We start from the raw sequence: 22,205 nt of genomic DNA, 5'->3' as shown, positions 1-22,205 counted from the left end.
GTATTTACTTATCTTGTTATTACATTTCACTATTTTTCAGTGTCCGTCTACAAAGACGGAAATTTTGATTGTGGTTGACTATGGTGAATTATATGTTTAAAAGTAATCTAAATTTTGATCCGCGTTTTTTAAGCGCAGTTTTATTTTTGAAATTAAATAACTTTTTCATATATAATTTCTATATAAGACAATGTATGAGTTTGCGTACATTTATTCGGGTGTACTAAACTGTACCAAATTGAAAAAAACAAAAATTAAGCTGAATTTCATAAATAATAGAGCATATACTATATCTTTGGAATCCAAAAAATAGAAATCAAACTGAGAACCAAATGAGTAATAAAATTTTTAAAATACAAATTACATACCTACAAACGTTGAATTAAAAATCCTATATTTTTTTCCAAACAACCTAAACTACCCGATTTAAAGCGCAAAATATTTTACATTTGAGAAAATTCAATAAAACATATCATATGCATTCTTAGAATTTGTAATGTAAATAAACATGTTCTATTTTAACGAATATTTTTTTTTACTAAGATTAATCATTTAGTTCATATATAAGAATGTAAAATCAAATCTTAATAATTGAATGCATGTAATTAATTAAATTAATGTTTCATAGTTGAATATAAGATCAGATCTTAATAATTGATTGCATGTAATTAATTAAATTAATGTTCATAGTTGAATAGTTGACATTGAGACTTTTAGTTACCAATTCACGTAAAAATGAAAAAAAATTGTTATACACCAGAGATTCTCCATTACAACATATATTAAACATAACTAAACCATTGAAAGTTTTATATTATCAATGGAACTATATATGGTAATGATCATTTCATGTGTAAACATGTTTGAATAATCTGTCATATATTCATGAGGATCCATTGCAAGGTAATTACATAATAGATTATGGGAGAATAATAAATGAGTTCATTTAAATTATGTAAAGTATTTATATAGTTAGAGAAATATAAGAAAATACCAGAAAAATAGTTAAGTCTAATGAAATGGTCCAACAACTTTGCTTAAATAGATTTTTAAAGAATTTTTTCACTTTAATAGTATAGATTTATTTTTTATATTTAGAAGCATACAATGAGTTTAGATCTATTAATAAAATTAAGTTTATGATAGCTAAAATAGACCTATGAATATTATTAATTTTATTAATAGGTCTAAGTGAATTTAATATTATTATGCATGTGTCATTTATAAAGGATATACTGGAATGCATAATATTATCCTGCATGTATAATATTAATTTTATTAATAGGCTTAAGCGAATTTAATGTTATTCTGATTAATAACTCTATATGCAATTTTTCATAAATTATAAAATCAATCGCTATATTGAATATCAATAAAAAATCATTTATTGTTTCTTAGATAGAATGCAATAATATTTTTTTAATCAAAGAGTTTCATTATATTAGTAATGTAATAAAAACGTAATTTTAAATTAATAAATTGCATGCAACATATTTTAAAAAGGATTATGTGTGATATACTCATTTAAATACCTTGCAATGCGGGAATATACTGGTGAGGAGGTTATGGGAAGTTGAAAATATATTGTTTATAGATTTTGTTAACAAAGAGTTAAGAAAAATATAATATATGTTAGAATAGAGAAGGAATAATGTATAAGAGAATATATCTATTATATTGCAACATATACGGTTGCAACATATACGGTTGCAATCGTGCTTTTAAATTAATAGACTCTTAAACTAAAGATAAAAACATATGTGGTTGTTATAGTGGTTAACTCATCAAAAGAGTAAAAATCGGATAAACATATAGTATAATGTTATTGAGTAATAAAGTGTTATAAATATATAAGATAATATCAAAATAAAAATTAATTCTAATGAAAGGGTTTAACAATCTTACATAAATAGATTTTTTCAGAATTTGTTTTTTAATAGTATTGATAAATAAAAGAATAAAAAGAAGGTAAAAAGGGATTGGGGAAGGGGGCATAATAATAAAAGAAGAGGCGGTGAAAATGGAGGAGTGGAAACACGCATGGGAAGCAAAAGATATGGCCGTTGGATTTTATGGAAGGAGGCCTGTGTCCGTCCATCATGAGTTTCTCTGACTGTTTTTAATCATCACTCTCCCGTACCACTATGTATTTCAATACCCCTCTCTTTTATAAAAGAAAAATTAGTTTTTATTGCAAACTAATCGAATTAAAAGACCATAAACATCTCCAGAAATAATCTTTATGCACGACGAGAAAGTAAGAAAAAACCCTTATGCACAGTCAAAAAGTTTATACCAACAAAAAAAACTTTGCAAAGTTCTAGTCTTTAATATTGCAATACCATTCGTCTTCAAATAAAATACTAAACCATTACCATTTGACTAGAATTCTACAAATTTCTTTTGCATTTTATAACTATTATATGTAAAATTCTACTGATCTAAATGTAGGTGAAAACATTAGAAAATCACCATAATTTACTTTTTTCATGAAAGGACTTATTGTAAAGAAGCGGAGTAAACGAATGACATTTAAAGTATAAACATTTAAGGTTAATAAAATTATGTTATTCGTTAACTACAATGTTAATTTTGTATATATAAAAACAAAAGCATATTGAAAAGGAAAAATAGAAAATAGAAATGATATTAACATTTAAGGTTAGTAAAATTATGTTATTTGTTAACTACAATGTTAATTTTGTATTTATAAAAACAAAGGTATATTGAAACGAAAAAGTGGATTAAAAGGTACAAGGATACAAATATATTTTTTTCAATATGGCATAATTAGCCAATTTTTCAATAAACAAAGGAAACAAATTATTAAAACATCCTACGAAATTTACCTATTTGTTATGTTACCAAAATAAATTGTGTTCTCACAGTTTTTATGCTAGAAATATATCTCAAACAAGATAAACATCTAAAATACAGAATTTAATATAAAAATGTCTGATTTACTTAGACCATTTTCAATAGTTTACTCTATTTTTTCTTTTAAAATAGAGTAATTCTATAATATATTTGGATGTTTCTCCAATGATATTCTATTTTAAAATGAAAAATAGAGTGATGAACAAAAAATAAAAATAAATATTTTATATATAGAGTAAAAAATAGATTTATACTATTATAGAATATAAAATATAGTAATATTAGAGCATTTTTATTTTAAATTTTATTTTAGAAAAAAAATAGAGTGGGATTGGTGATGTTAGAAACAAAATTTACTTTTCTATGCCAAATTTTAAATTGAACGAAAACGGAATTTCGGGGGAGGAGAGAAAAGAAAAATATTTAATATCTCAGGTACTTCAAAATGTGTGGCTAATTAAATACTAGTGATTAGTAAAAACACACAATAATAATCCTGATAAATTATTACAACAAATGCAAAAGTAAACAGTAGATCAGATTAGCAGTGCGAGTACAAATAATGCGGGTTGAGACAAGACAATGGGACCCATAGTGCTTTTGTCCTTCACGCTTATTTTATTAGTCTTTGATTAATTATGATTCTTTACAGACTTCAGGTAATTAAACTAATTTCAGTAATAACGACAAGACACATTAGACTCTGTGACTTGGGCCAGGCTTGGACACCACACACACATATAAACTATTTTTAGCATGAGGCCTTTTAACAATTCTCAGATTAAAACACAGGCCTATAAATCGTTTCCTTCTTAATGGGCCACATCAACCAGGCCCGTGAAGTTATTATGCTTAGGTCTCGTTACGTAATATGTACGAAAGATATTTATTCGTTAGTCAAAGGCAATAATGTTGCTCTCAATCTTTATATTTGTGTCCATTTTATTTGATATTTTTTACAATACATACTCTAGACCTAGACGACTAATTAATAGTTTATCAACTTGTTATATGTTTAACGCATTATAATACCGTCAAACAACAAGCTATTAAAATCAAAATTTCTCAGATAATTTAGTGAGTTTGGGAATTCGTATAATACAATGTAACAAGGCGTGATCATGAATGTAGGAGATGACCATTAAATAGAATTGACCAAAATCAGATACACCTTCGAGTTTTCACATATAAATCTCCAGTAAGATATTTCATCCCTCCTAATAGATTACATAAGATAACATTTAAAATTGTAGATATATACAGCTGTATATGAATTGGATTGAAGGGAAGAACAAATTTTCCTAAGTCTGTATTGGCTATTAACATCAGTACCTAAGTCTACATCAACATGGTCCCATACATCTTAGTTTTATTTGCGCGATAGCCTTGGATTATTTTGCAAGATACAAATGCATAGTAAATAATATTCTCTAAATGAAAAAAACCGCTATGTATCTTTAAGTAGTCTGAGGTTACAGAAGGATTGATGTCGTCTCAAAACAAACTCAGCATGCTGCATACCATAATTAGTAGATAATATGGAGTCCATTATATGAACAATCTAATTGAATCGTCGATATATATGTTGTATATATTATTGTTAAAAACGTTTAATGGAATTTAATATTGATATGAAAAGTGTAATTAAGTTGGGTTTAGTGGATGCATACTCACCTTGAAAGACACGGTGACGACCAATTCAAAGACCCATTTAAAGTTGAGTCTTCAGACAAAGAAAACTTATTATGTAAAAAAGTAACAAGTCTACTTCCAACTTTCAAGTAAATATGTAAACCTGTTCTATTTTATGTTTATACGTTTAATACCATTTCAAATGTTATAATGATATATTAAAAATAGTGGGAATCCAAATAACAACGTAAAAAGGCAAAGAATCAATGGTAGTGAACGGATGTTGTTTTACCACAACCATTAAAAGACAAGGATTGGTGGCAGTAAGGGATTCTCATGCCAATGTGAGCGTTTGTGTCTTGAAGAAACGATTGTTGACTGAAATCCAAATATCAACGTAAAATGCAAAGAAGCTATGCTAATTTGATAAATGGATCGCATGTTGTTTAATCACAGCCATTAAAAGAAACGGAATGGTGGCAGCATGGAATGTTCTAGTTCTCATGCCAATGTGGAACGTTTGAGTGTCGAAGAAACCAGAGTTTTTTGTTTCCAGAAGTTGGGAGACTTTGAATAAATAATTAAATTGTAGACTAACTGATTTGTGGCATTATGTGCAATTACTACTGCAAAAACAAATACAAGAAAAAATTGAAGTCAGAATAAAACTAAAGAGTTTTGTCAAATTCGAGTTCCACACGGCAGCTACTCTTTTGTTTTCATTAGATAGCATAGAAGCCGTAAAATCTATTGATAGCATATACGGGTTACTTGATGATACTATCCCATGTTACAAAAATTAAAATATTGTTATCTAGTATTTTATATTGTTCATATGTTTATCTTCAACAATCAAACATGTTCACTCTATATATTTTACAAGTACATAACACGTCAAACCTTTCAAAACTAATAAAATAAAGCAAGCCATTACCCATGAGGCCATGAATCATATCTTATCATCGATTTCTGTAGTTTCATTTGTTTACTCATTTATAATTGATGGACCGATATGTCCCTTTGGAACTCAAAGGGCCAAATGACCAAACCCAAAAACGCTCAGGTCCATTCTCGTAATTTCAAGTCGAGTGTGGTAGTTTTGAGTCGCAAGGTTTTTTCCTTCATTTTTCTTTTTTTGACAAAATAAGGTTTTTTCTTCATTTGACAACAATTTATTTATCTCCTCTAAAGATGTCAAACCCATTTTCTAATAATTTTTTTTCAACCAAACTATCAAATTAAAGAAAGAAATAGTTGATACGCACGCAGTACCGGCAAAAGTCCCAAACATTTGACGTAGGAATATGTTTCATAGTTATCCATAATCTTTGAGCTAGTTCCAATGTATTACAAGTTTTGGCCCTTTTTGCTATTTTAAAAAATTTAACCTATAATATTATGGGGTTTGCTGGATAGGAGGAGTAAGCACGTTTTGTATTTACTTGCATTCCAGATTTTCTGTTATAGAGCCCAAGTGGATAATCTATGAATGAACCACGTTCGCACAACTAATTAATCCTTAATTTTTGATTACTAGATGTTATTGCTTGGTTGTAAGTCATAGCAAATCATATCTTGTCTATCATGATCAATCAAAATTGATCGCCTGTCTATTAATGGATATGAAAACAATCGTTTTGTTGGCTGAAACTGATTGAAGACATAATCAAATTAAATCCCCTGATGAGAGACTTATAGTTGAAACTTGAAAAATCAAGAGAGCGTATATTTGTGAGGGAGACATGTTCAGTGTTAAGTGGGGACTGCTTTGTCTTCGGACGGTGTAGGAACCAAACACAATTCGTCAATTCCACAATATCTGCTTTGAAGTTCAACAACTTTTTATTATAACAAAGTTACTAGAACTTTTTCTCAACATGAAAATAAGAACACCTTTAAAATGTCGGTATTTGATCAAATATATTTTTCTTTTTCAAGGAATACCAAACACAAAAGGACGTACGTACGATCAAGAAGTACTCAACTTCTCTTCTAATCATTACAAGCTGGATGTGCCTGTTAACACGCACCCGCACAAATCAATGCACTGCACATGGCCATATAATTAGCATCATTTTTCATAGTGGGTGAAGTCAAGCTATATTATACACACATATATGAAATAACCTCCAAAGCAATAGACGAACTCGAATCAAAATTGTATCACGACACTAACACAAATTGATTTAGTACCTGTACTGGCCATATTGTTAATTTTCATGTGAATATCAACAATCCTCTATATATTAATTGAAAAACATTATAACTTTTTTTATTGTCACGTGTTAGCACTATGATGATTCTTATAATCATTAGAAAAATAGATTGGCCTATCTAATTATATAATAAGTTTTTTATTAAACGAATCATAAATTCATTATTAATTTTTTTTATTATTTTCTTAACTAAAAATTACAGAATTTCTTAATGTGGCTAAAATATATATATATGATAATTAATAATTTTGAATAATAAATATTTGATAAAAATTAGTGTATCTTGTATCATATTTGTTTAATTTTAAATTATTAAAATAAATAAAATAACTACATTAACCATATAATAAAATTTAGATTTTTCTGTATATGTATATTTTGAATTTAAAAAACGACTATAAATTACTAAAACTATTAAAAGTCTCACATTCAAATTTTGTGATTACAACCATGATTTAAAATTATTGTTATGACAAAATACAAATGATTACAAAATCATATAAGTAAAAAGTCTTTTAATTAATTATTAAGATTAAAAGATATATATCATTTTAAATTAAATTATATACCATATAAAGTACATAAATATTTTAATTTCAAATTTACTTTGAACAATTTTTTGATAAAAACTTTGTACAAAAATTGACACTTAGTTTTTAAAAATAATAAATTATTAAAATTATTAGTCTCATAATGAAAATTTTGTTATCGGTAATTAAAGGTTTTTGTTATAAAAGATACAAATGATCAAAAAACCATATAAGTAAAAAGTATCATTTAATAGACATTACTATTAAAAATATATTATGTATGTTAATATCATTTAAATTTAATTATATATCTAATCAAATAGAAAAAATATTGTTTGAAATAATAAAATTAATTTATATGTTCGGTAATAGTTACTAATTTTTAATTATTCAATATATATTTATTATTTTATTATATGTAAAACATATAATATATACAATAATTTATATATATAATCTTTTTTTTTTAACTGGCTTTCGTATTGATAAAAACACAAGAACAGAATTTTACAAGAGTTATACAAAGAAACAGAGCAAAAGAAAAAGAAAAACAGATGGAAAGTAAAAAACATAAGGACACGAATTCCAGTTTGAATCAGTCCTAGAAGGGAATAAGCAGAGGTTCACAAGCGGAATGAAAGTAAAATTGGTACGACATAAAATCAGACAGATCTAAAATGGTCAGACACACAGACAAGTCGAACAAACGACTCCGAGTCTTACATCTTATTCGCCATCCAGAAACTGTTAATCCAGAGAGGAGCCGGAGCTACCTCACTCTCATCCACACTTGCGAAACCACTGACGATTAAGCACACAATGGGTGAGGGACTTCATACCTGAAGGATAGAAGACACAAGCAACACCACTGGACGACAAGAGCGGGGAGTTAAGGAAGCTGCTTGGTGGAGGAAACAACAAGACCTGCACTAAAAGGAACAAGACTAAATCTGCCAAGGATAATCAACTGAAAACACCTCGACACTGGGATGATGAAGCCTTAATCGTGCCGTCAAAGAGGAGTAACCGGAGAACCAAGACCACGAACCCGATAAAAACCTCCCACGATACTTCTCTTAAGACAAGAGAAAGTTTCCTTCTCAGGAGATGGGGTCGAACGAGACAGAACGAAAGACCTTGGAGATGACAAAACCATATCCCGAAAACCCAGAGACTTGGAGAGCTCACAACCAGGAGACGGGCCTTCCTCTCACCATGGCCGTGAACCGAAGAGAACAAAGCAAGGGGTAGCTTGAACAGACAGCCAACGCCTGAGTACCAGACACCTCCACGCGCCTAATCCATCTTTTTAAGCGACACGCGCCGTCGGGAGAATAAACCTGACACCGCCAAGATTTTCAACACCGACGCGCGTCAGGTGAGCAAAGCCCACGAAGCCCTACTTGGATAAGGTTGAAAAGCCGCTTCCGCCTAGACACCAAGGCGAAGAGCAAAACCCACGACCATCATCCCAAACCGACACAGACCGGTGGAAACCAGATCTGTACCAAAGGCGCCTACTTCGAGCCTCACGCGCCTCCATAACAGACTAAAGATAAATCTCACCAAAAAGATCAGAAAATCGGGAGATCTAAAACCCTAGCCACCCAAAAAGCCGACTCTTCAAATCGTCGCACCTCCACAAACCTCACCATCCCACCAAGGTTATCGGCGTCTACAGATCGGGAGAAACCGCCATGGTCGGACCCCAAATCTATCTTCACACGAGAACCTCAGAGCTTTAGCATATCGGCAAGGGAGAGGAGACAAAGAGACGAAGCAAAGAGAAAAAATTAGGAGGGAAAAGGAAGAGACCCGACGCCAGCGGCAAGCCGCCTACGCCGGAGATAACGAACTGGTTTTTTTTTTTTTTCTTGAGAGAGGTTAGAGGATGAAGAGAGAGAGGAGATCTAATTGATATATATGTAATCTTTATTTCGCGTAAAGTGCAGATATATTATAGTCTATTATGATTTGCGAATTAGCACCATACATTATCAATAAATATTAAAGAAACTTATCACATCATGATCAATATTTTATCTTGAAATGTACGAACTACTATCATCATTATTGTAAACGTTGAAAACCAAATCGATCAAATAGAGACAAATAATGTGATATTTGTTTTGATTTGGTAGCATAATAGTACTTTTACCCAGAATTAATTTTTATCGCATTTAAAAACGCCAAAAACTATATACTATATAATGCTAAAACTCATTTAAAAATTAAACAGAATATCGTCGGTGGAGATCGACGAGCTAACACCTCGAATAAACAAATGATATTGCGATTTTGTCGTTCTCATTCATCTTAAAAAGAATGAGAATAGAATTATGTTACCACAATACTCTCTTATTGCCCGGCTTGATGCGTACTTAAACTGCAAGAACACGTGAAAGCACAAGGCATAGACGTGAATAAAAGTTTCAACTTGGGTTTAAAATTAAATAATACAGAGGAGAGAGCCTAAAACCGAACTTTCTCGAAGTGTAAACATTTCGTATAAGACAATGAGTAGTATATTTGGTGGGAGTAGCTAGTTGAGATAAGAGTATATGATTAGGGTTAATTAATGAAAATTATGTGACAACGGCGAATAATATTTAATACGCTAACATGGTGGACCTTGGAGTCCACGTCTTCTCCGTACAGGCGGCCTCTCTCTTTCCTCTTTCCACGTACATTTTCCACTCTCTCTTCCCTTTTTTACGCTTCATTTTTACAAAGATTTGATTAAATCGAGTTTAATCATGTAATTATTGATCGTCGACCAAAAAAACAATTGACTAAACATCTTCAACAAGCCACCAAAACACCAAATTTGGTGTGATTTCATTTCCAACAAGACACCAAATTTGATACTATCCCATCAAATTTAATGTAATGTGAATAGTGTTACACCAAATTTGATGTAAGACTATTCATCACATCAAATCTTTAAAATACATATTTTAATATGTTTCATTTAAAAATATAGTTTAATTACTATCAAATTTGTAATTAAACATAAATATATTGTATTATTTTTATTTTAAATTTACTTTCACATTTGGTGTAACAATATTTATCACATAAAATTTCTAAAATATATTTTAATATGTTTCATTTAATAATGTAGATCAATTACTATCAAATTTGTAATTAAATATAAATAATATTATATTATTTGTATTTTTTAATTTATTTTCATATAATTAAAAAAAATATTTTATTTTCTTATTATATTCAAAATAAATTAGTAAATAACTATAATTATTTATCACTTACAAATAATAAAATATAAATATAACCTAGATGTAAGAAAATTATTATTTATCAATTACAATAATAGAAATATAAAAGTTTTAAAACTGAAAATATCAAATAATATATAATATTACTTTTGGTGTAAGATTTGGTGTTATTGTTGGAGATGATATAAAAAAAATTAAAATATCAAATTTAGTGTAATTTTAACACCAAATTTGGTGTTATTGTTTGAGATGCAATAAACAATTTTGCATTACAATTTTGAAACACAGGAAAATAATAAAATATGTCGTCTTATGTATATAACATACAAAAAATATTATAAAATAATATAAAACATAACTAATATATATATATATATATATATATTTAAAAGTACTATAGCTGATATAAAAATAAAAATTGGACGTAAGGAAGCGATAAGGCAACGAGTTTGGTCCCGTTATTCGGAGATTCGAATCCTTATGTCATAAAGTACAGTCATTACGAAATCGATTTTCTTTTACTTTTGTATCATAGACTGAAACGCAAAAAAAATGTTTTCAGCTACGAGGAACATTACTCGGATGCATGTACGACTCATTTAAACAAGACTAGAAAATAATAAAGAATTTTTTTTTGAAATATCAAGTATCAATACATGTTAACAAAATGGAGGAACTTGATAAACTATCAGAAAACTTTCGTTATCAATTAAGTTGATTGGAGGCTACTGCTATTAGTTGTTATTTATTTTTGTATTGTTGATCAAAATACTTCTATTTCATAATATTTCTAAAATTATGGATCCCATTTTCTTTTTCTACATAAAAAGTCCAGCTCTGGAAGTCTTTGTCTTCGATTTTGTAAAAGAATCTCACATATTATTCCTATCAACATCTCCACAGAATACAAGTTTGCTAGTTTATCGTCGTGGGAAGAAGATATTTTCTCTTTATAAATCATTGTTGTTCTCACTAGATAGGTGAAACTTGTTTCCAGTACAAAAAATTACCTTTAAATGCCTGCATCATAAAAATGGTAAAATGGAAAAAGGTTCAACAAACAAAGTCAAGAAACATAATCCTTGCTTTTTGAAAAACAAACAAGAAAAATTATACCCTTTGATGATATAATAATTAAGGGGAATTAGAATTTCAAAGGCGAAAAGAAAAGGGACAACTTTAATACTTTATTGTACAGCATATTTGCTTTTTGTACTGAGTAAAACTTTATAAGTTTTTAACAGTTGTAAAATAAATAAAATATTGTTTTCTAAAACCCATTAAAATAAAAACTTTCTTTTATAAATAAACCCTCTATATCTCCCCCTGCTTCGTCGCTTGTCCTCTCACAAACTCACAAACTCTCTCTCTCTCTGTTTCTTTCTCAAACACATGATCGAAGAGAACCATCTCACAATCTCAGCCGTTGATTATATCGCCACCGTAGATGGAGAACACTCAAGATTTCTCTCCGCCCCACATGGATGCTTCTCGGCCGTCACTGGGATTCCCTCTCGGCACAGCTCTGCTTCTCATAATCATTTTCAGTCTATCGGGAATATTCTCTTGCTGTTACCATTGGGATAAACATCGCTCTCTCCGCCGCTCTTTGGCCAATGCCTCGGGTCATCCCTCAGCCACTTCCGCCGACATAGAGTCCTCTCCGTTCAAACCTAGACCCCCTTTTCCGGTATAGTCTCCTTTCCCTAATATTGCAATTATCATATTAATTCCAAAACTTCTTAGTTTGATAAATTACGACGATATTACCAAAAAGTAACAGTTTTACCAAAATTTTGGTTTCATTTCATTTTTCATTTTATTTTTTTGCTAATTTTTTTTATTTCCGATCTCTCATAGAAGATTACAATATTATAACTTGTAAGAAAAAGATAATTTTAGTTAAGTAGTTATTTGTTTTACTTAGTTATAATTTATTAATATTTAAGAAAATAGGTGAATAAGCAGGCACTTAAGTTATAATTTATTTGTGATAGAAGTCGGAATTTGGAAATTTGAAAGTAATAATAATGTAAAATGAGGAGGAGGGGGGGGGGGGTTTATAAGTAATATAAAAAACATTTATGAACATAAAAGTAAATATAGCGAGTTTGAGTATTAAGTTTAAAAAATATTATGGACAGGATTTGAAGAAAAACCAGAATCTGAGCGTACCGGTGTTGATGCCTGGAGATAATACGCCGAAATTTATAGCATTACCGTGTCCTTGTGCACCGCATAGGCCGGAGAAGCTCACCGTCGATGTTCAAAGTCCGCCGCATTCACCACCTGTGAAGCCGCCGCGCTTTCCCGTTCCTCTTTATTAGATTTAATTTAGCTACATGATAACAAAAAATGAGCGAAAATGTAGAAATGTCTCGTTTTTGATGTACATATGGATCATGAATTTACATTTCAATTTTTTCGCCCATTTTTGTGTTTAGTTGGTAACACTATGGAATGGTTTGATTGTGCGAATGAATAAATAATTAGAGAATGACGCTATTTAGAACCAAATAAACTATGTAATTAGAGGTTAATTTTGTTTTTTAAAGCGTGATTATTTGATTGATGAAACAGAATAACTGTAAAATTGCACGCATAAAAAAAAAGATAATAATGTTCAAAAAAGAAAGAAAAAAAAGATAAAATTTCATGGTTATTTTTTGGTGTTTTAACATTGTTCAGTGTTCATCGACTTGAGCTTATTACATATGTATGCCGTATGCAACAACAAAACACATGGCACGTTTCGTCAGACGATATTTTCGATGTAGATGTCCTGATTCAATTCTGTTTCCTCTGGCTACAAATATTAAACGATAGACGTTCACTGGAAACAAAACTACCTACTTATATATATTTACCATAAAAATATAGATTTCAACCAATTTAGGACATCTCGAGATCTGTTTGAATCGTACCATATATAGATAGCCAACGCAGACTGCATTTTTCTTCGCATTGCCATTTTCATTAGTAATCCAATTTTTAAAAGGTGTTTTATGCTACCACGTTTGATGCTTAGAAAAAACAAGCAAATAAATTTGATTTAAAGCTTACAACTTACAACAAGAAGCTTCATGATTACTCGCCGAACATAGTAAACATCGAAATATAGATGAAATAATTATTATTTGAGTTTGATCAGCACTACAATTATTTTATTCAGCCAATAGATATTTAGCGCTTGGATGGATTAGTAAGAACCAAAATGTTTTAAAACTCCTGAAAAACGAGACATTTTTTGTTTTATGGAATTACTGAAATTGACGTCTAACCACCAACAGTGAGATTGGTTTATTCCTATGATAAAAATATGAATTAGACGTTAGGTAGATCCCCGTAAATCTCTATCCCAGCTCCGTTAATTTCCTTTCTGTTCTAATAAAGTTTGGGACCCTCAAAATATATACTTTATAAAATTAGCACTGAAGTTTCCAAATGAAAATTGACGTCACTAAGTTTGTTAAGCAAGTTCTCAAAACACATCCCCACCACTTCGACAATCAACTTCATGACCTAATTTCACTGCTTCTATATATCTTATTCCTGTATTTTGTTGATTTGGCATTTTGAAATTCGAATTTCATCTTTTGCTAATTCATTGGTTGATCATAATATTCTAATCCACATAATACCGAATCCGATCGATAGAGATTTATCCTTTGTTCAAATCCACTAATTATCATTATGCAACCCCCTCCCCCCAAAAATGACAAATATTACTAAATTAACTCCGAATCAGATATCTTTTTTTTATCTTATAAATTTTAGAATTTCAGACGCATCACAACGACAGAGGATAATAATACCAGAAAATGTCAGAATAAACTAATTTCATTCAGTTGAAGCACAAAATGCTTGGAAAGAATGAATTCCATATATTTTTTAAAATGTTACGAAAAATGCAGTAAACAGTGTTGTATCATGTGCGTCCTACACTGCAAAGTACACACTGACTGTACTTATTCCATTATGACGTTATCTTTTGCTTCGCGGTTCTTCCGCGACCGATTTTTCTGCTTCAGTGGAATTCATTTTCTTGGTATTTAAATATAAAGCATATACACTAAGGAAGCCTCAATATTAACTATGAAATCTAAGCGATTATGAAGACACCAACATCATGGAAACATCCATCAGTATATCTGAGCTCAAGTTTCTGTTATGTGTGACGTTTTGTGTATTCCATGATGTATTATACCCTCAAACAAGAAGAACATGAATCAAGTTCTTTCTTTCTCAACGTAACTTCCTAGATTTTGTTTTTTGTACTACAGATTATTTTTGAAAAGAAAAGAATAATTTTTATTATTGTAAATGCGAACTAGTTTTATTTCATAAAATTGTTTGGTTAACAGATCTGAGTCATCTGACTATAGTTACTGTTAAATAAGAAAAAGGTGAGCAGCTTTATTCTCATTATTTTCGAAAATTTTGTTACCACGTATTTAAATATTGTCCCTAGAGTATTATTGTCAGAATATAAGATAGATTGTCATGAAAAACAAATTAAAATAATGTATAGTCATATGAAAGCATGTGAGGGCACCGCAACCGCCGCTGAAACCTAGGGATCATGCCAATTGATCTCTTTGTTTATTTTTGTTTCTTTAACTTGAAATTTATACAATAACACTTTTATAATTTCAGAATCCGTTGAATGATGTGAATATGAAAACAGGGTTTCATCAGATATACTATAAAACATTTTTGGTTTGGATGCTGCAAAATGAAACATTTTACAATCTCTTAGGAAATAAGGATATGTTGTTATTATTCGAAAATTCAAAACCTTCAATAACTTGTAACTCAAATAATTCTTTCCATACACATTTTACAAAATAGTGGAACTAAAATCAACCACAGTATTTTGTGAAGGTTTCAAATAATTCTTTCGCAAATAAGTTAATAATAGATTTCTGAGATAGTTAGTAACAAATACAATTCTCAAAATAACCTAACAAACAATAGTCAAATGGGAAAAAACCATAAAAGGGTTTAAATAAAATTTAAAAGAAAATGGATGAAAAGTGGAGTATAATGTAAAACGTACGGATGATAAGTAATACTAGTAAGCAAGACAAGGGCGGGCCGGAGATTGACGAAGGTCACATGGGGGAAACATCTCGTAGTGCTTCTCTTATCCCTTCTTATTTCCTGACGTCAGCTTTTTCATTTTTATTTAATCTTTGTATTCTTTTTTTTCTTTAATACTCCCTCCGTTTTTTATTATAAATCGTTTTAGAGAAATTTTTTTGTGCCAAATTATATGTCGTTTTCGGTTTTTTATGTAAAATTTATTAATAATTAATGTTGTATGACCAATGGTAATATATCTTATATTTTTCTATTGGTTGAATTGTGGTTAGGTAAATAATTAATGATGTTTTTGTTTAGAAAATATAAAAAATTAATGGTTTTCTTAATCTACGTGCATAACTGTAAAACGATTTATATTAAAAAACGGAGGGAGTATATTTTAGCGGCTGTTGCTCAAAAGAAAACAAAAAAAAAAAAATTAGCGGCTACAATTAAACTAAAGATTTTTCGAATATATGACAGAAAGATTGTGTTTTTTTTTCCTCTAATCTTTAGAGATATATAAAACGGTTGTAGTGGAATCCATGTAAATGGTTAGGTACACGTAGTTTTGATAATTATAAAACTCGACATGGATTAATACCAACCCCTAGTTTTCTTTTGCTGTTAAACACACAATTTGTTCAGAAACCTGGATTGGCCCAATAACTGAAACCATTCAAATCTTAAATAATGCAAGTTAATGTAGTCTGTGGACTGTAACCTCTCGGAGGTTATTATCCATCATAAATATGGGCGACACTAATAGGATTATTCACGTGTAAATGATAGATTCTTGTATTACGGACGCTATAATGTGTTATCTAAGATCAAACTATTTTAAAAGTATTTAGATGAAATCTTCATAATTTATTAGAAAACTAATTGGACCATCATCATCAATTCATATCCGTCCCATATATTCTCTTTTATCGACTTTATTGATTTTCTAACATCTGTCAGGTATGAATGAGAAAGGACTGCTACACAACTTGCTGGGCTGAAACACAGTTCGAAAAGGATTCATCATTCGTTTCCAAGATGCAGATAATGTTAAATAAGGATGTGGGCAACGTTATGTACTTTTGCAAGTTGCATACACTAAGATACTTGGTTAGACATGACTAATGTATATCTTCTTTAAACAATCATATTTGCTGTTTCAAACCGGTTTTATGTTAAAACGAGACATTGTCATTGTTTTAGTTTATTTCATAACTTTCAGTTATGTTTGTGCAGATTTCTAGTGAATGCCTGCTCATTTTTAGTTATCTAACCAAGTGAGAAAACGAGTTAAATGATTTTTAGGACCTGTTTATTGCCCTTTGCTCCGGATTATATGTAACCTTCTTTCCAGTGCTACTGGGTCTCCGGATTATATGTAACCTTCTTTCCAGTGCTATTGGGTATTAATAGTGGCAAGTGCTGTAACACATGGAGCTAATAATTTTATATTAGAGGGAAATCGATCCTTGACCCGGACCACCAGAACAACTCTTCATCTAGTGGAAACCATTAGGCCATGACGTGGTTTTGTGTGTATACTTTCTTTATTGGTTTAACTTCATTCTACATAAATGATGATCTTTAGTCCAATGATTGATTATAGTTCATGAAATAAGTCGAGGGAATCTAATCTATTAATTTAGAGTCTTATTTGAATTTTGTGTGGTATATTTTTAATTTGGACTTATTGAACATGTTGTCACCAAATATAAAGATGTGTTATCTATAATATCTTCTTTTTTTTATCTTATATGGTATTATCTTATAAGGTAATTTTAGTAGACAAATTTACGGCGCAACATCATTAAAGATTTCTGCAAATCTTTTGGTAACACTATTAGATTTAAAAATAGTTTGAAATGACTTTAATATTCATCATACATTTCATGAACTCACTGAATATTATATTGGTCTCTATGAACTTGGTGACCAACAGTTTATAGGTACGTTATACCAATACTAACCAAGGTATAGAAACTTAATTGGACATACTTTTCATAAGTAAATAAAATATTATACACGGCTTAATTGTTTTGATCCAAAATATAGAACATATACCTTTTTGAGATTACTTTATAATTAGCATGTAAAATATACCGCTATTTTATAGTTTGAATAACATTTATCTAATGATTTCTTAAGATGAAGATTATTTGTATACATAAAAAGTGTCATAAACCAGAATAAATTGAGAATTAACATTTCTACTAAACCAATCTAATCTATTAATTTAAAGTACTATTTTTATTTACTGTTAACAAGTCATACTAAGACCATCTAAAGAATTAGTTAATATGACATATTTGATTATTTACATTAATAATAAACCAACTATAAATTTAAATTTTATTTTTTTAATTATAAAAAAATCTGTTGTGAAAAAACTAGCAAAATCTTAATAAACTTTTAATTATTTTTTTATAAAATAACATACTAATTAATTTCTTAATTATCAATATTATATTATAAATCTATGTTAATTAAAAATTTATTATAAAACAAGAAAACAAAATTGTATACTATTTTTTATAAACTTTTAATTATATTCTGCATTATTAAAATAGCAGTAATATATGAATTAAATATGAAAAATATTAAATAGGTAAATTGAACTATTTTATTTTTAAAATTGTTTCGTTTAAATAAATTACCACTCTTCATTAAAGTGTATTAAAATTCATAAGCTATAAAATATTTTGTTACAAAAATAAATTTGTTAACATAAATTTATTAACAACATAGGTTAAACTTTTATATCTACAACTACAAATTATCTTTTTATTTATTTTAAAATCACAACAATTTACTGTTTAACAATGTTTATAATCAAAAATATAATAGTTTATAACTAACTTTTAGTTCATATACTATCTAAAAATATGCTATTCGAAAACTATGAAATTTTAACAATTCACTAAAAATATTATGACAAATCAAATTTTAATTATAAATTTAATATTTATATTAATCATAATAAATATGTTGAAAGATATAAAAAGCGTACCGAAAATTAAAATTATTTTTATAAAGTAATGTATTAATATAGTAATAAAAACCAATTCAAAAGTCATATAATAGTTTTCCAAAAAACTTAAAATTATAATTTCAAATTTTGCAAAAGATAAAATCATAGATAATAAAGAATAAATTTTTAAAATGTAACATGAAAAACAAACTATGTTATAAAAATTAAAGTAATCTATTTTTTTTTGAAATCTTAATTTTATAACAAAAAAAAAAACATAACATCATAACATCCAAAAATATTTTATATCAATAACATTTACTAAAATAATATGATAGATGCTACTATGTATACTTTCAATTTACTAAAATAATAAGTCTGTATTATTTAAACAAAACAGTGTTACACAATATATAACACTAAACTAAAAATTATATATTTAAGAAATTTATAATAATATCAAAGTAATACATTTATAAAATGGAAAATATCCGCACGGATGTGCGGGTCAAAATCTAGTCTATTCTATGTTTTTGGGCATAAAATCATTCTAAGAATATTTCAACAAGAAACATTATTTAGGTATTTTGATTAAAATATTAATTATACTAGTAGCTTAACTTAACTTATATAGTCGACATTCAATGTAGAAGTTGCTGTCAAAAGAAAACTTATATAGTCGACAAATTAAAAACTTAACTTATATGAATACTAGATTATATGATATATCGTGGATCCTTTTCAATGGTGGAGTTTATACTTGGGCCTTCAAACGAAAACCCATTATCTCTATGCTTTAATTGATGTTCGTGAACGGACTAAGTTATTTATACTCTTAAAAGTCTGGCGGACCAAGCCTAATCAAATCAATTAGGGTACTACTATGCATGTTATAGAAATCAAATAGAAAATCAAAGCCTTTGAGGCCCAATATATTAAAATAAAATAAATATGGGCTTGCCCAAATCAGGCTTCTTGGAATTATTTTTTATCGGCAAGATTAATTTAATTGACATACTGACACAGTGCCACCTAATGATGAATGCGCTGATGGTGGAGGGCCCGCAGGTACGGTCATTAACATTATAATCACTTTCATCATTAGCCATTAAAACTTTATGATTATAAGACGCTGTTTATTTAATGTATCTTTCTGATCAGAGACATCGGTCACTGTCATATATACAAAACCCTAATCTCAATTATCGAGTCCTTCACCCTTTTCCCCAAAAGCAAACACAATTTAAACCTTTTTCTTGATCAAATGACCAATATTTTAATTCATTAAAACATCATTACATCTTAATCCGATGTGGATTTTAGTTAAGGTTACAACCTACAATGATTCTCCAAGAAAACATCTGTCTTTTCTTTTATTTCCTTTTAAAATATTACAACTCATAATGTTTTCCTAGAAAATACAAACTAAAATGAAAATAAAACCAAACTTCTTCTAATCTTCAAAAGTGCTAACATCATTAAAACAAATTTTGGTTTATTAATTTCATCATTAAAACGCCTTACAAACAATTTCCTCCATAACCTGCGTTTCTAAATAGTGCTTGCTTTATATCTTCCGAGGTGATGAAATCTCTCTGCTGAGCTGCCTATAAAGACACACAACACACACACACACAAACTCATCACTCTTGCCATTGCAAATGTATTATTTGAATCATATATTTCTCTTTACATAATATATAGTTTTAGTACCTCGGAGCAAGAAGCCTGCAAAGAGAAATCACTAAAGCAGCTTATAACACATTGTTCAATCTCCAGGCCTAGAGTCTCTAATGTATTAACAGTTGATAGAAGCAATCCCGGTTTGGGAGAGCAACATATGTCAACCCGAGTATCTACGACTCTCCTGTCCACTTCAAACTATCCAAAACACAAAAGAATTTTAACAAAATTAGTCCGCATCAAACCACGATTTTCTGAAAATTCGAGGGTATTTATGTAACAATTCATGCACAGAGGGACTGGAATGTAAAACTATCAAAATCAAGAACAGTGACATGAAAAATATCATCATCTTTGTTTATACCTTTGGTGAGTTTCTGACCATAGGTTCGTTTGTGTTGAGATCCTTGATATCACCGAACAGCTTAGAATGATGTGAACCATTGCTATTTCCAAGTTCTTGTTCCTCCTCTTGCAATTTGTTGATCTTGTCTAAAAGCTCCTTCATGTAATCTATGGCATCTCCTAATATCGATGTCCTGTCCATCTAATTTTAAACATACCAATAATAATTATTTTTATAAACTTAAATGGTTAATCATTTATATATCACTTTTCAACCGGTTCTGTAGATTCCCATAAAAGTAAGAACATAATAATTATACAATCTTGAAAAAGGTTCAAACAAGAAGAAACAAACATATAGCATTGAAAACATAAAAGGCTATATATTTTTAATCAATTCATTCGTTAAAAAGGCCGAATATTTTGTTGATTTCTTGACCAAATTTATTTTAATTATTTGAAGCAAATATAAAATCTTCAAGGAAAACAAAAGTTGTAGCTATATAGGGTTTAGATTTTCAGATTTAACTAAGTGTTTAAAACATGAAGATTAAAAAGGCTAATCTCTTTAGGAACCCCATATAATAATCATACATTATACACTCATTGAAAAAAAACTAGGAAGAATATTTCGTTGATTTTGACCATTTTGATTATAATTATTAGAAAATGTTATTTCATTAAAAGGTTAGAATATTAATTTACCTTACTGATTTTGGGAACAATGGACCGGAGCATAGAGAGTCGATCATTAAGTCGTTTTCTTCGACGTCTCTCGGCCATGAGATTCTTTGAAGGTTGGCCTTCGAGCTTTTTGCTCTTCTTCTTGTTCGTTGTCTCTCCTCCACAGTAACCAACACTGAAGCTTTTGCTCTGATCAGACTCCATCAGTGGAGATGGATAGGACGTAGGATTAATGAAGCTATCTTCTTGAGAAGTTGGAAGCATCAATGGAGGTGAAGGGGAGGAAGAGTCGATAATCTCTTGTAACGCCTCAAGAAAAGGGTAATCGAATGTTGTGGCCACGGAGGATGTTAACGGAGGAGATGAGGCGGAGGGTGGTGGTAATAGTGGTGTTTGGTGAAGAAGCAATGGAGGTGGTTGAGAGATTAAATCCATGAAAGATGAAGAGTATAGAAGGGTATTTTCGTCTTCTTCTTCGTTGTTGAAACAGAGGTAGTCAATATTCCATCCATTTGGGAATAGTTGTTGATGGGGATGATGATGATGATCAAATCCGCCATTGAAGCTCAGATTGTTGTAGTTGGTGTTGATGTCGTCGGTAGTTTCTTGCTTTGTCTGAACAAGAAGCTCTTCGAACACGTTCATTTGAGTCGACAGTTCCATTTTCTGTAATAAAAGAAGATAGAACAGAGTGTATGTGAATGAGAGAGAATATTGTGGATTAAAGAAGATGAAGTGTAAGCGTATTTATATATAAATCTGGAGAGATAGATGTATGAGTGAGAGACTATACTGTTGATTAAATTAAAGACTCTAGTCTTAAATTTGTGATTAGCAGTAGTACTTTTTATTAACTATATTTTAATACTATTATTAGGAGCTTAATGCCTTTATATAATGTATGGCTCTATTTTGTTTGGTAACACATTTTTTTGTTATCTCT

The 22,205-nt window shown here is 29.5% G+C and overlaps 2 protein-coding genes across 2 annotated transcripts; one reads left to right on the top strand and one right to left on the bottom strand.

The window, feature by feature from the left end:
- Positions 1–11,807: 11,807 nt before the first annotated feature.
- LOC103874001 (uncharacterized protein At5g65660) lies at positions 11,808–13,024 on the top strand. Its single transcript, XM_009152406.3, has 2 exons — positions 11,808–12,184; positions 12,639–13,024. Exons 1-2 carry the CDS (start codon positions 11,942–11,944, stop codon positions 12,819–12,821), a joined length of 426 nt encoding a protein of 141 aa, XP_009150654.1. The 5' UTR covers positions 11,808–11,941; the 3' UTR covers positions 12,822–13,024.
- Positions 13,025–19,898: 6,874 nt separating this feature from the next.
- On the bottom strand, positions 19,899–22,173 carry LOC103874000 (transcription factor bHLH93). The gene is made up of 4 exons (XM_009152405.3): positions 21,284–22,173; positions 20,598–20,780; positions 20,264–20,431; positions 19,899–20,157 (listed from the first exon to the last, which is right to left on the bottom strand). The coding sequence occupies exons 1-4, from the start codon at positions 21,923–21,925 to the stop codon at positions 20,071–20,073; spliced, it is 1,080 nt and encodes a 359-aa protein (XP_009150653.1). The 5' UTR covers positions 21,926–22,173; the 3' UTR covers positions 19,899–20,070.
- Between the last annotated feature and the right edge of the window lie 32 nt (positions 22,174–22,205).

This window comes from Brassica rapa, chromosome A06 (assembly GCF_000309985.2).
Source record: "Brassica rapa cultivar Chiifu-401-42 chromosome A06, CAAS_Brap_v3.01, whole genome shotgun sequence".
Classification (NCBI taxonomy): domain Eukaryota; kingdom Viridiplantae; phylum Streptophyta; class Magnoliopsida; order Brassicales; family Brassicaceae; genus Brassica; species Brassica rapa.
This window is presented reverse-complemented; position numbering and strand designations above follow the sequence as displayed.

What these genes read in the sequence shown, in the direction of transcription:
- LOC103874001 (XM_009152406.3), top strand. Translation starts at nt 11,942, where the DNA reads ATGGAGAACACTCAAGATTTCTCTCCGCCCCACATGGATGCTTCTCGG. An exon ending in AACCTAGACCCCCTTTTCCG is followed by an intron (nt 12,185 to 12,638) that starts GTATAGTCTCCT and finishes TATTATGGACAG; the next exon opens with GATTTGAAGAAAAACCAGAA.
- LOC103874000 (XM_009152405.3), bottom strand. Translation starts at nt 21,925, where the DNA reads ATGGAACTGTCGACTCAAATGAACGTGTTCGAAGAGCTTCTTGTTCAG. An exon ending in TGGTCAGAAACTCACCAAAG is followed by an intron (nt 20,432 to 20,597) that starts GTATAAACAAAG and finishes TGTTTTGGATAG; the next exon opens with TTTGAAGTGGACAGGAGAGT. An exon ending in TGCAGGCTTCTTGCTCCGAG is followed by an intron (nt 20,158 to 20,263) that starts GTACTAAAACTA and finishes GTGTCTTTATAG; the next exon opens with GCAGCTCAGCAGAGAGATTT.